General features: G+C 37.3%; 1 protein-coding gene across 1 annotated transcript in view; it reads right to left on the bottom strand.

The window, feature by feature from the left end:
* The window catches only part of LOC126354572 (WW domain-binding protein 2), a 114863-nt gene that overhangs the window by 20314 nt on the left and 81342 nt on the right, over positions 1–13207 (bottom strand). Inside the window, exons 4-5 of the mRNA XM_050004317.1 lie at positions 12901–13053; positions 10717–10836 (exon numbers count right to left, since the gene is read on the bottom strand). Of these exons, the coding sequence (XP_049860274.1) occupies positions 10717–10836; positions 12901–13053 (273 nt within the window). The remainder of the gene's footprint in view (positions 1–10716; positions 10837–12900; positions 13054–13207) is intronic.

Genomic DNA, 13207 nt, shown 5'->3' with positions numbered 1-13207 from the left:
TTCTTCTAGGTACTTTATGTTTGAAACCAGTATATCTACAAATCAGCAGACTACCACCATTTTCTTTTTTGTGTACTGATGTGACCTGTGCAATTTTCCAATTATTAGGTACAGATATTATGAGTGTTTTTATATGACAGGTAGAAATGGAGCTATTTTATCAACATACTTTGTAACGTGCCCAGTTTGTGTTCAATGTGGACCTGGAGATGATTTTTTAAGTGCCTTAAGTTGCTTCACTACACTGATGGTATCTACTTTAAGTTCCTCATGTTGGCAGTTATTCTGAATTCAATTTCTGGAATATTTACTGCTGCTTCTTTGGTGAAAAAAAATTCAGAAAACTATTTTTAGTGGCACTATCACTGGTGTCATTAACATTGCTACTGAGCAATGAAAGTATTGACTGTGTCTAGTCACTGGTGTACTTTCCATATGAACAGATTTTGAGACAAGAGTTTCCTAGTGGAAACTATTAACAGACTCCCACCCTGAAGTTCAATCTCAGTTTTATAAAACATTGCCTATCTTTGAAAGTTTGGTTCTTTTAAAACTGGCATGCTTTTTTTTTCCCTTTCTTTCTTTCTTTCTTTCATTCTTTCTTTCGTAACAGTGTCCTGACGTGTTTTGTGTACCCGGGGGAATCTATCTAGTTTCTGACTAATTTACTTGGTATAAGAGTCAATTGCAGTCAACACTATTTCTCTGAATTTAAGTCATGTATGAGCAACACACAGATAGGAAGAAATGGAGCCTCTTTCTTAAAAAGGGGTCAAGTGAATTTTCGTCTGCTTTTTTAGATACTGTTGATTTTATTTTAGGTGGGTTTGGATGTTACAATATTCAATCTTGCTACAGCAACCTTGTTGTTACTAATACCTGTATGCTTCATGATACTCCCTATTTCCACAGGATTATTTGTTGCTAGAGGTAAGATGCTATCACAGCCATTTACATTTTGAGTGGGCTCCTGATATAATACTGGTATGTGTGTGCCAGCTGGTTGAATGGAATCACTGCTTTAAGAAGGGTCAATGTGGAGACGTGACAGGATGGCCAAAAGGGTTTATTATGTCTGGATATGCCTATGACTTCTCTGTGAATTAAACTGCACAATTTATTTGTGTCAGCTGTTCAAAGTGCCTACAATGAATGGCGTAACACTAGTTGCCACGAAAACAGTTTAACAACAGTGGTCATAAAAATAATTTGACTGACAGGGAGCAGAGATGAATGTTTCAAAACAGACAGCAATTGCTATTGCCAGTGAATGCGAGAGGTGGCAATCTGCATGGGATGATACAAATGGCATGGAATGGGTGCTGAAGTAACTAGTTAGTACAGTTTGTGAGTACTCTCAGTTTCTGTTTCTCAAGAGCTATTGATGTGGGTAATCAGCTGCTTGCTGTGCACTGCTTCAATTTATGTCCAATTTACATCTTCCTATCCAGATCAGCTCCTCTGAACTGCTCTGGTGGGAATTGTCTGCCCAGCAACTCATCCCCTGCCCTGTCAATTTGATATTGCTGCCATTACAATTGACATCCTTCTGCCTGAGCAAACTTCCTTACCCACTCCTCTACCTGTACATCTCCCCTCTTCCTGTTGATGCTACCATTTCATTTCCTTTCCATACAAGTTTCTAAATAATCAAAGGAGAGAGAGAGAGAGAGAGAGAGAGAGAGAGAGAGAGAGAGAGAGAGAGAGAGAGAGAGAGAGAGAGAGAGAGAGAGAGCGAGGGGGGGGGGGGGGGGGGGGGGGAGAGCGAACAGGCTGAAATGGAAGACTGATGGTATTCCGTGAGATTTGAAAATCGACAATTTGGAGCTGACTGTATGAGTAGAAAGCACGTCTGATGAGTGGAAAGGCATCATTAATGAGCTGTAAAGGGAGGACACCTATGTGTAAGTAAAGTAATTAGAGAAGGAAAAGGGTATAGCAAAGAAGTGATGCAGACATCACTGATGGGATGTTAAACCTTAATCACTCAAGTATCTTTCTATTCTTGCTTTCTTCCCAACTGTATATTTTTCCTCCAAATATCTATTTCCACACAAATTTAGTGTTTTCTCAAAGTATATAGTGTTACAGAGTAAGTACACAACTTTCCTTCTGGATCCTTGCTAAAACACAATACCAAAAACATGCACTTTTCATCCATTCAGCACTATTTATACACATACCTGCTAGCTTTCTGCAGTATTAACTTATCTGGCTTCATGCAACAATAAAAAAATGATCATGCATCATTGTTGGTGTGGTCTTCAGTTCAAAGACTGCAGCTCTACACAAGCCTCTTCATCTACAACTTATATATTCATTTGAACCTGTTTACTGCATATATCCCTTACTCTAGAGATTCTTCTCCCTCACCTTTCCCTCCAATACCAAATTGACAATTTATTGTCATCTCAGAACGTGTCCTATCAACTAATCCCTTTTATTAGTCATGTTATGCCACAAATTTATTTTTCTCGACAATTCAGTATTACCGTGTTAGTTATGTGATCTACGAATCCAATCTGTAGCATGTCTTTATAGTACCACATTTCAAAATCTTCTATTGACTGCTTGTCATCCATATTTCACTTCTATTCAAGGCTGCACACCAGACAAATACCATTCCAACACTTACATTGATATTACATTTTATCAATTTCCTTTTTCCCTGAAGTGCTTTTCTTGCTATTACCAGTCTGCATTTTATAGCCTTTTTATTTCTGCCCACATCAATTATTCTGCTGCCAAAATAGAGAAACTCAACTACTACTACTAATACTACTTTTAGTATTTCCTAATTCCCTCAGTATCACCAGATTCAATCTGACTACATTCCTTTACACTGATTTTACTTCTGCTGATACTTACCTTATAGTCTTTTACAAGTCCTTTGCTGTCTGACAGAATTACAGTGTCTCCAGCAAACCTCAAAGTTTTTATTTCTTCTCCCTGAACTTTATTTCTTCTAATTTTTCTTTGGTTTCTTTTATAGCTTGTTCAATGTACAAATTGAATAACATCATTGATAGACTACAATCTTTTATCACTCTCTTCTCAAGTTTTGCTTTCCCTTCATGTCAATCATCTCTTACAATTGAGGTCTTGTTTCTGTACAAACTATATATAATCTTTTGTTCCCTGTATTTTATCCCTATTATCTTGAGAATTTCAACATTATTAAAGGTATCTTTGCATCTATGAATGCTACAGGCATAGTCTATCTTTCTTTAACCTATCTTCTAAGATAAGCTGTAGGGTCAGTACTTTCTTGCATGTTCTTACATTTCTACACAACCCAAACCCATCTTCCATGACAGTTTTCCCATTCTTCTGCAAACAATTCAAATCAGTATTTTGCAACCATAACTTTTTAAATTGACAGTTCGGTGTTTTTTTGCATCTGTCAGCATCTATCTTCTTTGGAATCAGAATTATTACATTCTTTTTGAAGTCAGAGTATTTTGTCTGTCCCAATTATCTTGCATACATGTGGAATAGTTGTCATGGCTGCATCTCCCAGGGTTTCAGTAATTCCGATAGAAGGTCATCTACTCCAGAGACCTCATTTTAGATTAGGTCTCTCAGTACTCTGTCAAATACTTATCACAGTATTGTATCTACCATACCACCACCACCACCACCACCACCACCACCACCACCACCACCACCACCACCACTTCCCTTTCTATAAAATTACCCTCAAGTTCCATCTTTCCCCTTGTTGTACATGTTTTTACAGCCTTGCATCTGTCCTCTACTCATTCTAACTTAGTCATTTTGCACCTTCTGCCAACCTTGTATTTTCAACAGCTATATTCCCTTTCGCCTGCTTAATTTGCTGTGGTTTTATATTTTCTCCTTTTGTAAAGTAACATCAGTATGTCCTGTAATGTCCAAGAATTACTGTTGACGCTTGTCTTTTTACCTATTTGATTCTCTTCCGCCTTCACTAATTCATCTCTCAAAGCCACCCACCATTCATATCCTATTGTATTCCCTTACCCTGTTTCAGTCAAATGTTGCCTAATGCTCCCACTGAAACTATCAATTCTCTGGTTCTTTCAACTTATCCAAACCCCATTTCCTTAATTTCCTATCTTTTCCAATTTTTTCAGTTTTAATCTACAGTTCATAACCATAAAATTATGGTCACAGCTTACATCTATCCCTGCCCTGGAAATGTGTCACAGTTTAAAATCTGGTTTCAAATACTCTGCCTTACCGTTACATAATTAATTGTCTACAGGTCTGTAACAAATACACAATCTTCTTGCACGATTCTGAAATCACACATCAACAATCAATATCTTCATTGTGCAATAAAAATGGTGATGTTGCTGATGACAGCACCACTAAAAGCGGAGTTACTAAACACGGTTTTGCGAAATTCCTCTATGAAAGACAATGAAGTAAATATTCCAGAATTTGATTCAAGAATGACTGTTTACATGACTAACTTTGGAGTATATATTCTAGGTGTAGCGAAGCAGCATAGAATATTTAAGAAAGGAGGCAAAGCTGCTGTTCCAGATTGTATACCAGTCACGTTCCTTTCAGAGTATGCAGATACAACAGCTCCATACTTAAAAAACCACATACAACTGTATGTTCATAGAAAGATTCATACTCAGAGACTGACTAGGTCCCCAAGTCACACCAATACCTGAGAAAGGAAATAGAAGTAGTCTGCTGACTTACATACCCACACCATTTACATTAGTTTGCAGCAGGGTCTTTGAACGTACACTGAGTTCAAACATTATTCATAATCTCGAGAAAAGTAATCTCTTGTCCCACAGTCAGCACAGATTCAGAAAATATTCTTGTGAAACACAACAAGCTCTTTATTCTCATGAGGTAGAGAGAGCTGTCGACATGGGATGTCCAAATTGATTCCACACTTTTAGATTTCCACAAGGCTTTTGACACAGTTTCCCAGAAGCAACTTCTGATTAAATTGCGTGCCTATGGAATGTCGTCTCAGTTGCGTGACTGAACTCATGATTTCCTGTCAGGAAGGTCACAGTTCATAAAAATCTGCAGAAAGTCAAAGTAAAACAGAAGTAATATCTGGTGTTCCCCAGTGAACTGTTACAGGCCCTCTGTTGTATCTAATCTACATAATTTAGGAGACAATCTCAACGGTCCTCTTAGAACGTTTGCAAATGACGCCATCATTTAGAACCATGTAATGCAATCAGATGATCAAAATGAATTGCAAAACAATTTAGACAAGACATCTATATAGTGCAAAATGTGGCAACTGACTCTACATCATGAAAAGTGTGAGGACACTCACACAGGCACTAAAAAGAATCCACTACATTTCAGTTACATGATAAATCTCACAAACCTAAAGGTTATAACTCAACTACATACTTAGGGTTTACAATTATGAGTAACTTAAATTGGAACGATCACGTAGATAATGTTGTGGGGAAAGCAAAACAAATACCATGATTTACTGGCAGAACATTCAGAAGATGTAATGGGTTTACTAAAGAGACTGCTTCACTACACTTGTCTGGCATCTTCTGGACAACTGATGTGCAGCGAGAGATCCTATCATATAGGATTGAAGGATGACATTGAAAAAGTTCAAAGAAAGGCAGCTCATTTTGTATTATCACAAAATATGGGCGAGTGCCACGGGTATGATACATGAACTGGGGTGGCAGTCATTAAAACAAAGGCATTTTTCACTGCAGCTGGATCTTCTCATGAAATTTCATTCACAAACTTTCTCCTCAGAATGTGAAAATATTTTGTTAGTGCCACCAACATAGGGTCATCATAATAAAATAAGAGAAATCATAGCTCTAATGGGAAGATCTATGTGTGTGTTTTTCCATGCACTGTTAGAGTGGAATGGTAGAGAAGTAGCTTAAAGGTTATTCGATGAACCCTCTACCAGCCACTTAATTGTGAATGGCAGAGTAATCATGTAGATGTAGAAGTGATATGTAACAGAGCAAGGTGGGATTATCCTATCTGTTATTATACCACCACTGATGCCAACAATATTTTTTTCTATTCAGTTTTATCAAAGACCTGACTGAAATTATTGCTGGTGTATGCAACAATCACTCACAAACTTTTTTATGTTACATTATTGAAAATATACCATTTCCAGTTTCAAACTGAGACAATTAACCATCAGACACCTTGCATGTTTTTGTTAAAACACATCTTATATTGGTTTACAGGTGCAGTGGACATATCATAGCAGCTTAGCTCTACAACAATGTAAAGTGTGTTTTGATCAAAGCCGTCTGATGATGAATTGCACCAATTCAAAACCCGAAGTGATTCCTTTTTTATTTAAGTAACCTAAAACCAAGTTGTGGCTGTTTGCAGCTGTACAAGATCAACTTTTTTCTGATTTCATTAGTAGTGCTTATACCAAGTTACATACATTGATTGAATTCTTATCCATGCAGTATTTAACAAAACATTATTCAGAGTATAATTTACCAACTGCAATGGCAACTGTGCATTTGTTTCATATCGATATTTTATTTAAAAAATATTCATTCTTTACAATACCTGTAAACCATGCATGTCTTAATTATAAAACAAAAAACTTTTAGCAGGATTGAATTAACATAGCTTGCTCTCCTCTTTCTAGCAAAAACTTTAATTTCTCTGAAAATTAAATACTTCAGGATCTATTCATATTCAGAATTTGTGTGTTCCAGAATGTTCTAATTTTAAGATGTAATTCTTTCCAAAATCCCGTGTTACAATATTGTAATGTTAGTTTACCATTTATTCTTAACAGAAAATTTTCACTGTCTACAAAATTCTTGGCATGTTAAAATTTTTCTCTAATAAAATAGAACCAATACCTATTATTTTGTGATTTTCTAACTATACAGCTTTTGGTTAAATTTCCTTCATTGCCTATTGCATCATTTTAGCTTTCACTTTTTCTTTTATGTACATATCAAAAATTTTATGCACTTGTATTTAACAATTCTGTAATTTCTGTAATATGCACATCTACAACGAGGCATTGTGCATGAAGTTCCAGGCAGTCGGTAACTCTTCATCGACGTGTGCACAATGTATGCTCATGTAATTTTCAGTCAGTCATCTTCCATAACGCATTACACAATCTTCAATGACAATTAGAAACCGAGGTATTGTTTCGTGTCAGTCGGTCTGTGTCCAAGAGTGAATATGTAGAATTCTATTCAAAACAACATTTTACTTATAAAAACACCTGTTAATGTTTACTAGTCTAATAATAGTGTGTGTAGCTCACAGACTTCTGACTTCAAATTGGAATAGCTCATGATTAACAAGCTAATCACCTAAAGCATTTTGACCAGTAAATACAAATGAAGAGTAAGATAATCTCAATTAGGCTATGTACAATTATCCTGCAATCCTTTACAGATCTTAATAATTATCAAAGAGAAGAGAGGTAAATAAGAAATTCTGGTAGACTAAGAGACGGTTCAGAAGAGGCAGTTCAGTTTTTTGCAGATTAAATTTGCTTTGTGCAAAATATTACCAGATGTGTTGCCCTTTCATTCCTTTCCCCCAGTCAATATTCTCCTATCGTTTTTGCTTCTCTTTCTTATCCTACTATCTAATTACAGTCATCCATGACAAATTTTCCTCTACTTAACTATCCAAATAATTTATCTTATAATATACTTTTTCAATCTCTTCATAGTCTACAGAGCTAGTTGGCATACAAACTTTTACTGCTGCGGTGGGTATTGGCTTCATTCTCTCTTGGCCATGAAAAGAATTCACTTTGCTGTTCAAAGTGCCTTACTTGCTTTCCTATTTCCATATTCATTATTAGACCTACTGCTGCATTTACCATGTTTGATTTTTCTAATTTATAACCCTGTAATTACCTTGTCAAAAATCCTGTTATTCCTACCACTGTACTTCACTAATTCCCAATATAACTTCAACCTATTCACTTCTCCTTTTTAATTCTCTAACCTTCCTATCTAATTACGGAATCTAACACATGCTGCACTACATCCTTTAGAATCCAGTTTTGTTTTTCCTGATGACGATGTCCTCCTTAGTAGTCTCTGCCTGGAAATTTGAATGGGTGCCTATTTTACCAAAGACGGTATAATTTAACCATAAAGAAGAGGTGCCTGCCTTCAAAACAAGTAACTGTTTTAGTTTTTCCTTGCTTTCAGTCGGCTGCAGTCCCAGCAGGCAAGGCCATGTTGGCTAAAGTTACAAGACCAAATCAACCAATTGTACAGAATGTTGCCCCTGCAGCTACTGGAAAGGCTGCTATCCCTCTTCAAGAACACCTTTCCAAATCTAATCCACCACTGTGGTTGCATGTATCACCCTATCATCTGTATTGCTGAGTGCTCAATCCACCCCATCATGGCAAGGTCCATGGTTAACTGGGGAGGGGTTTATGCTACATTAAAAACTGTAAAATAATAGATTCTGCTACATTAACAATTGTAAAACAATTTACAACTATAACAAACTGCCTCAAAACATAGGAAGTATTATTTACCAGTTACATGTTAATAATCTATGGAAATTAAAGAGGAGATGTAATGCACAGTAGAAAATACATGAACTGCCATTTCTAACTGGACAGGGAGAATCAAAATTGCTATGGAAGAACAAGCGGAGAAACTTGAGGAGACATTTAGTAAAATGTAACATGCAGAAAATACGAGGGTCGGTCAAAAAGTAATGCCTCCCATTTTTTTTCTACGTAAAAAAATTAAGTTAAGTGAAAAATTTGAATTTGGCGCCATTCCTCAAACCACCTTCTGCAATCCACTGCAGTAGTAACTTTCTGTGTCAACAGGTGGCAGCACAGCAGAAGTTTGTAAGATGGCCGACATCGATGTTCGTTTGAGACAGTGTTGTGTGATTGAATTCTTGAATGCAGAAGGTGAAACGCCCATACGCATTCATGAAAGACTGAAGAAGGTGTATGGTGTTGTGACAGTGGATGTCAGCACTGTTAGACGATGGGTTCGTCGTCGTAAGGAAGCTGAAGGGCAAACACCGTTGACTGACGAAAAGCGGAGCGGCAGGCCGGTGAGTGCAGTGACTCCACACAACATTCAGCAAGTTGATGACATCATTCGTGGTGACCGTCGGGTGACTGCAGATGAAGTGTGTCGCATTATTTCTCTTAGTAAAGGCAGTGTGATCACAATTATTAAACAATTAGGGTACTCAAAAGTTTGTGCACGGTGGGTTCCAAGAATGTTAACCGATCAGAATAAAGAGGCAAGGAAAACAATAGCCTCCCAACACTTGCAGCGCTTCCGTTTGGAGGGAGATGAGTTTCTGAAAAAAATTGTGACCGGGGACGAAACATGGGTGCATATTTTTGAACCCAAATCAAAGAGGCAGTCAATGGAGTGGCGTCACACAAGCTCGCCGAGGAAGAAAAAATTCAAAACTGTGCGATCGGCAGGGAAAGTTATGGCAACAGTTTTCTGGGATACAGAGGGTGTGATTCTGGTTGATTTTTTGGAGCAGGGATGCACAATAAATTCTGTTCAATACGTCACAACCCTCAAAAAACTTAAAGCACGTCTTCAGCGAGTTCGCCCAACAAAATCAATGGCAGATGTTCTTCTTTTGCATGACAATGCAAGACCACACACCAGTCGTCACACCTCTGACGAGATTGTCAAAATTGGATGGGAAGTTTTGCCTCATCCCCCATACAGCCCTGACCTGGCACCATCAGACTTCCATCTGTTCTGGCAACTAAAAGAAGCTCATCGTGGGATTCAGTTTGAAGATGAGGAGGCCGTCAAAACATCCGTGCGTCAATGGCTTAGGAAGCAGAGCTGTGATTTTTACCGTGCTGGGATACATGCCCTTGTTCAAAGATGGACCAAAACTGTAGAGATGGGCGGAGATTACATTGAAAACTGACAAAATGATCCTCAATGTTGTGGTTTTCAACCTATGTAATTGCATTTAAATTTCCTGACAATTAAACGTAGAAAAAAAAAAAATAGGAGGCATTACTTTTTGACTGACCCTCGTAGTATAACGCAGTATTATTAATTACAAATCTGGCACATGGTTTAGAAATAAAATGAACCACACAGAGAAGGAAAGAATCCACTGACTAAACACCACCTATTAATAAAGTGACTGGTGTGAGAATATCAATATACCAAAGAAATAGGAACAGACTGAGTATTGTTAACGCCTTGCTAAATGAACAGATTACACCAAAGTACAAGATAAAACGTTGTAGGGTCCAGACAAGCAGGCTCACAAGTGAATTACAAGGATAGGTGGAACACGAGACAGTGATGAGTTCTAAGGCACTGCTGAAGATCAGCCATTAAATATTTATTGTCTATTGATGTATAAATAAGTATACACTTTATAACACGAAAATTGGTAATGGCAGTTTGCCAAAATAAGATAAAGGTTTACACTTGCAACATTTTGAATTTGCAGAACAAAATAGTATTTGTGGCCGGTACTGATTAAAAAGGTTTACAGAAAAGCCATACAGAAACTGTAAATGAAAACATTACATTTCAGCTCAATGTACCAAGATAAATGTTCTATGTCTGAAAAATTCAAAGGAAACAGATTTTAACACAAGATTCTGGTTTTCATGGCCAGTGCACCATTCATTGAGATAATGGAGTGTTCTTTCAGATTACAACACACACAGTGAGATACCACATGCCAGTAACTAACTTATTAACTAAATAAACTTACCAGCAGCAGAACGCGGCTGAGTGAAACCAGTTGCTTCAGATGGAGGAGCTGTAGCATACCCAGCATAACCAGTAATACCAGGATATGGGGGTGGCATATCAGTCATGAATACTGAGTTTGCTGGAATGAAAAAAGGTAACAATCACTTTTTTTTTAGTTGGAAGTACAGAATAAGGTCAAAATTTACTGTAGTAGAAACAATTCACAGTGTGTAACATTTTTCAAGAGATCGAGAAATAGGCATTATGATTTAAGCGACAGTCAGACAAAAATGAGACAGATGGAGAAGACAGTAAACTCCTTCAGGGAAAAATGTTTGATGCTGCCAACAGAATCACGATTGCACCCAGGCATGCATCTCTTCATCCGAAGCAAATCAATGGCCACAAATGTCTTTCTTCAGAGCTCCATAAATATGGAAATCGCGCAGAGAGATAGCACAACCATATGGAGGATGTGTAAGGGCTTCCGAACAAAACTTCTGCAGCATAGTCTAAACAACCTCAGCAATGTGTGTGTTGGCATTATGCTGCAACAGAATAATGCAGCCCATCAACATTCCTGGGTGTTTGGACTTGATGGTGTACTTTAGTTGCAGCGAAAGAAAAAGATCATCATGACTCTCCCGCAGCAGGCATACCTGCCATTTCGACTATGTTGCTGATGCTTTGCTGTGAAGTCTTTACACATTCTCCATGCAGTCCTGATCCCTCTCCATGTGATTTCCATATTTTTGGAGCCATGAAGAAATACATTCATGTTCGTTGCTTTGCTTAGGATGAAGAGATGCACTCTTCGGTAAAACCATGGTTTCATAATCAACTGCAAACATTTTTTGATGAAGATATTGACAATCTTTTTCACAGTGGGATAAATGTACTAACAGTTATTGCGATTACTTTTGAAATAATAAACAGTTTCTTACTTTTTCCATTCGTCTCATCTACATTTGACTGCCCCCTATATTAGAAGAGTGTCATTTTGAAAACATAGTGCAAGGATAATTGAAATTTGATTGAGTAAATTAGAAAAAAAGCTGCTACTTAAGCCACTGCCTCCTTAGTTATACTACACAGTTGTTATTTATCTGCTATTATTATATTAATATTTTCTTGATTACAATAATATTCTTCTAAAAAAAATATTTACCTAATCTGTAAATACTGACTCCTATTACAGTACGTTACTTTTTATCATGTAGCTTCATAACACACATTGCTGCTTGCCATGCAGCTAACAGAACTTTTCAATCCCTCAATACAGATATTCAGAAATTTTGTACAGAAATAGTTAATGAAGTATTTAAAACTTGTAATGTGTACCCCAACTGTTTAATGCCTCATCTATACACTGCAAAATGGAGCAATGTGTTAACATGAAGCTTTACACCAAATTAGAGAAAATTGTGATGGAGACCCATGGAATGTCTGAAAATGTATGTCGCTGAATCAGTGAGTAAGAAGTGTGTGTGTGTGAATTGTTTACACACAACAGAGATGGGCAGGACAGTGTCAAGGATGGGCTGCGTTCGGGTCAACATACAATCCCAAACAATTCTGAATGACTGTAATAGAAGCTTGTGGATAATCACTGGCTGTCTCTGAAAATGAGAGCAGAAGAGTTGAAGATAAGCAAAGACAGTCTAAGCACTATTGTTGACAGACATTCACAGATGTTGCGGATAATTAACAATGCCTGACCACAGTGCTTTGAATGAGTCCTCAAGGAATGTTTCCAACAGTTTTACAACTGGTGTCAAGTGTATTGTGGCTAATGCTGATTACTTTAAACACAGAAATTCATTTATTTTCTGAGACTGTTCACTAAACTTTTCAGACCCACTTTGTAGAATGAGTTGAGAAAACCTGCAAGACGAAATGTAGCAGGCTGAAAAAGGTAACAAGACTGACTGCGAGAATAGTCGCATACACTGTTTCACCTGTTTCAGTGATTTTTCAAGCACAATTTTTTGAACTACCTGGGCAGGAAGTATTCTTGCAGGACATAAGAGAGAAGCCTTCCAATTGGGTTTAAAAGTACCTGGTTTTAACTAAGAGACTATTTTTTTCAGTTGTCTGGAAAACTAATATGTTCTAGATGTCAGATTTTGTCTTTATCTTAAAAATAGAATACATTGAAATTAAAAAACATACTGAGTAGCACATTTTTAGACACTTTACATACCTGGTGGTGCATCAGGAAACACATTTGTTGGAGGTACCCAACCATAGTAGCCAGTGGGAGGTGGTGTGTAGGCAGGTGGAGGAGCAGCATACCATGGCCCCATAGGTGCTGAATAGGGTGGTGGTGAATCTGGTGGCGGTCCATTGCGAGATGCTGTAAATAAAAGGAATTTTTACTTAAATACTCAAACAATGGAAAATCCTGATTGGAATGTAAAAATATTATGAAAAGGTTAGTTGCTACTCATGACATAGCGGAGATATCGAGTCGCAGATAGGTATAAAAAAATAGTGTCACAAAATAAGCT

This window comes from Schistocerca gregaria, chromosome 3 (assembly GCF_023897955.1).
Source record: "Schistocerca gregaria isolate iqSchGreg1 chromosome 3, iqSchGreg1.2, whole genome shotgun sequence".
In the NCBI taxonomy this organism is placed as follows: domain Eukaryota; kingdom Metazoa; phylum Arthropoda; class Insecta; order Orthoptera; family Acrididae; genus Schistocerca; species Schistocerca gregaria.
Note: the sequence above shows the minus strand (reverse complement) of the source record. Positions and strands in the feature narration are given on the sequence as shown.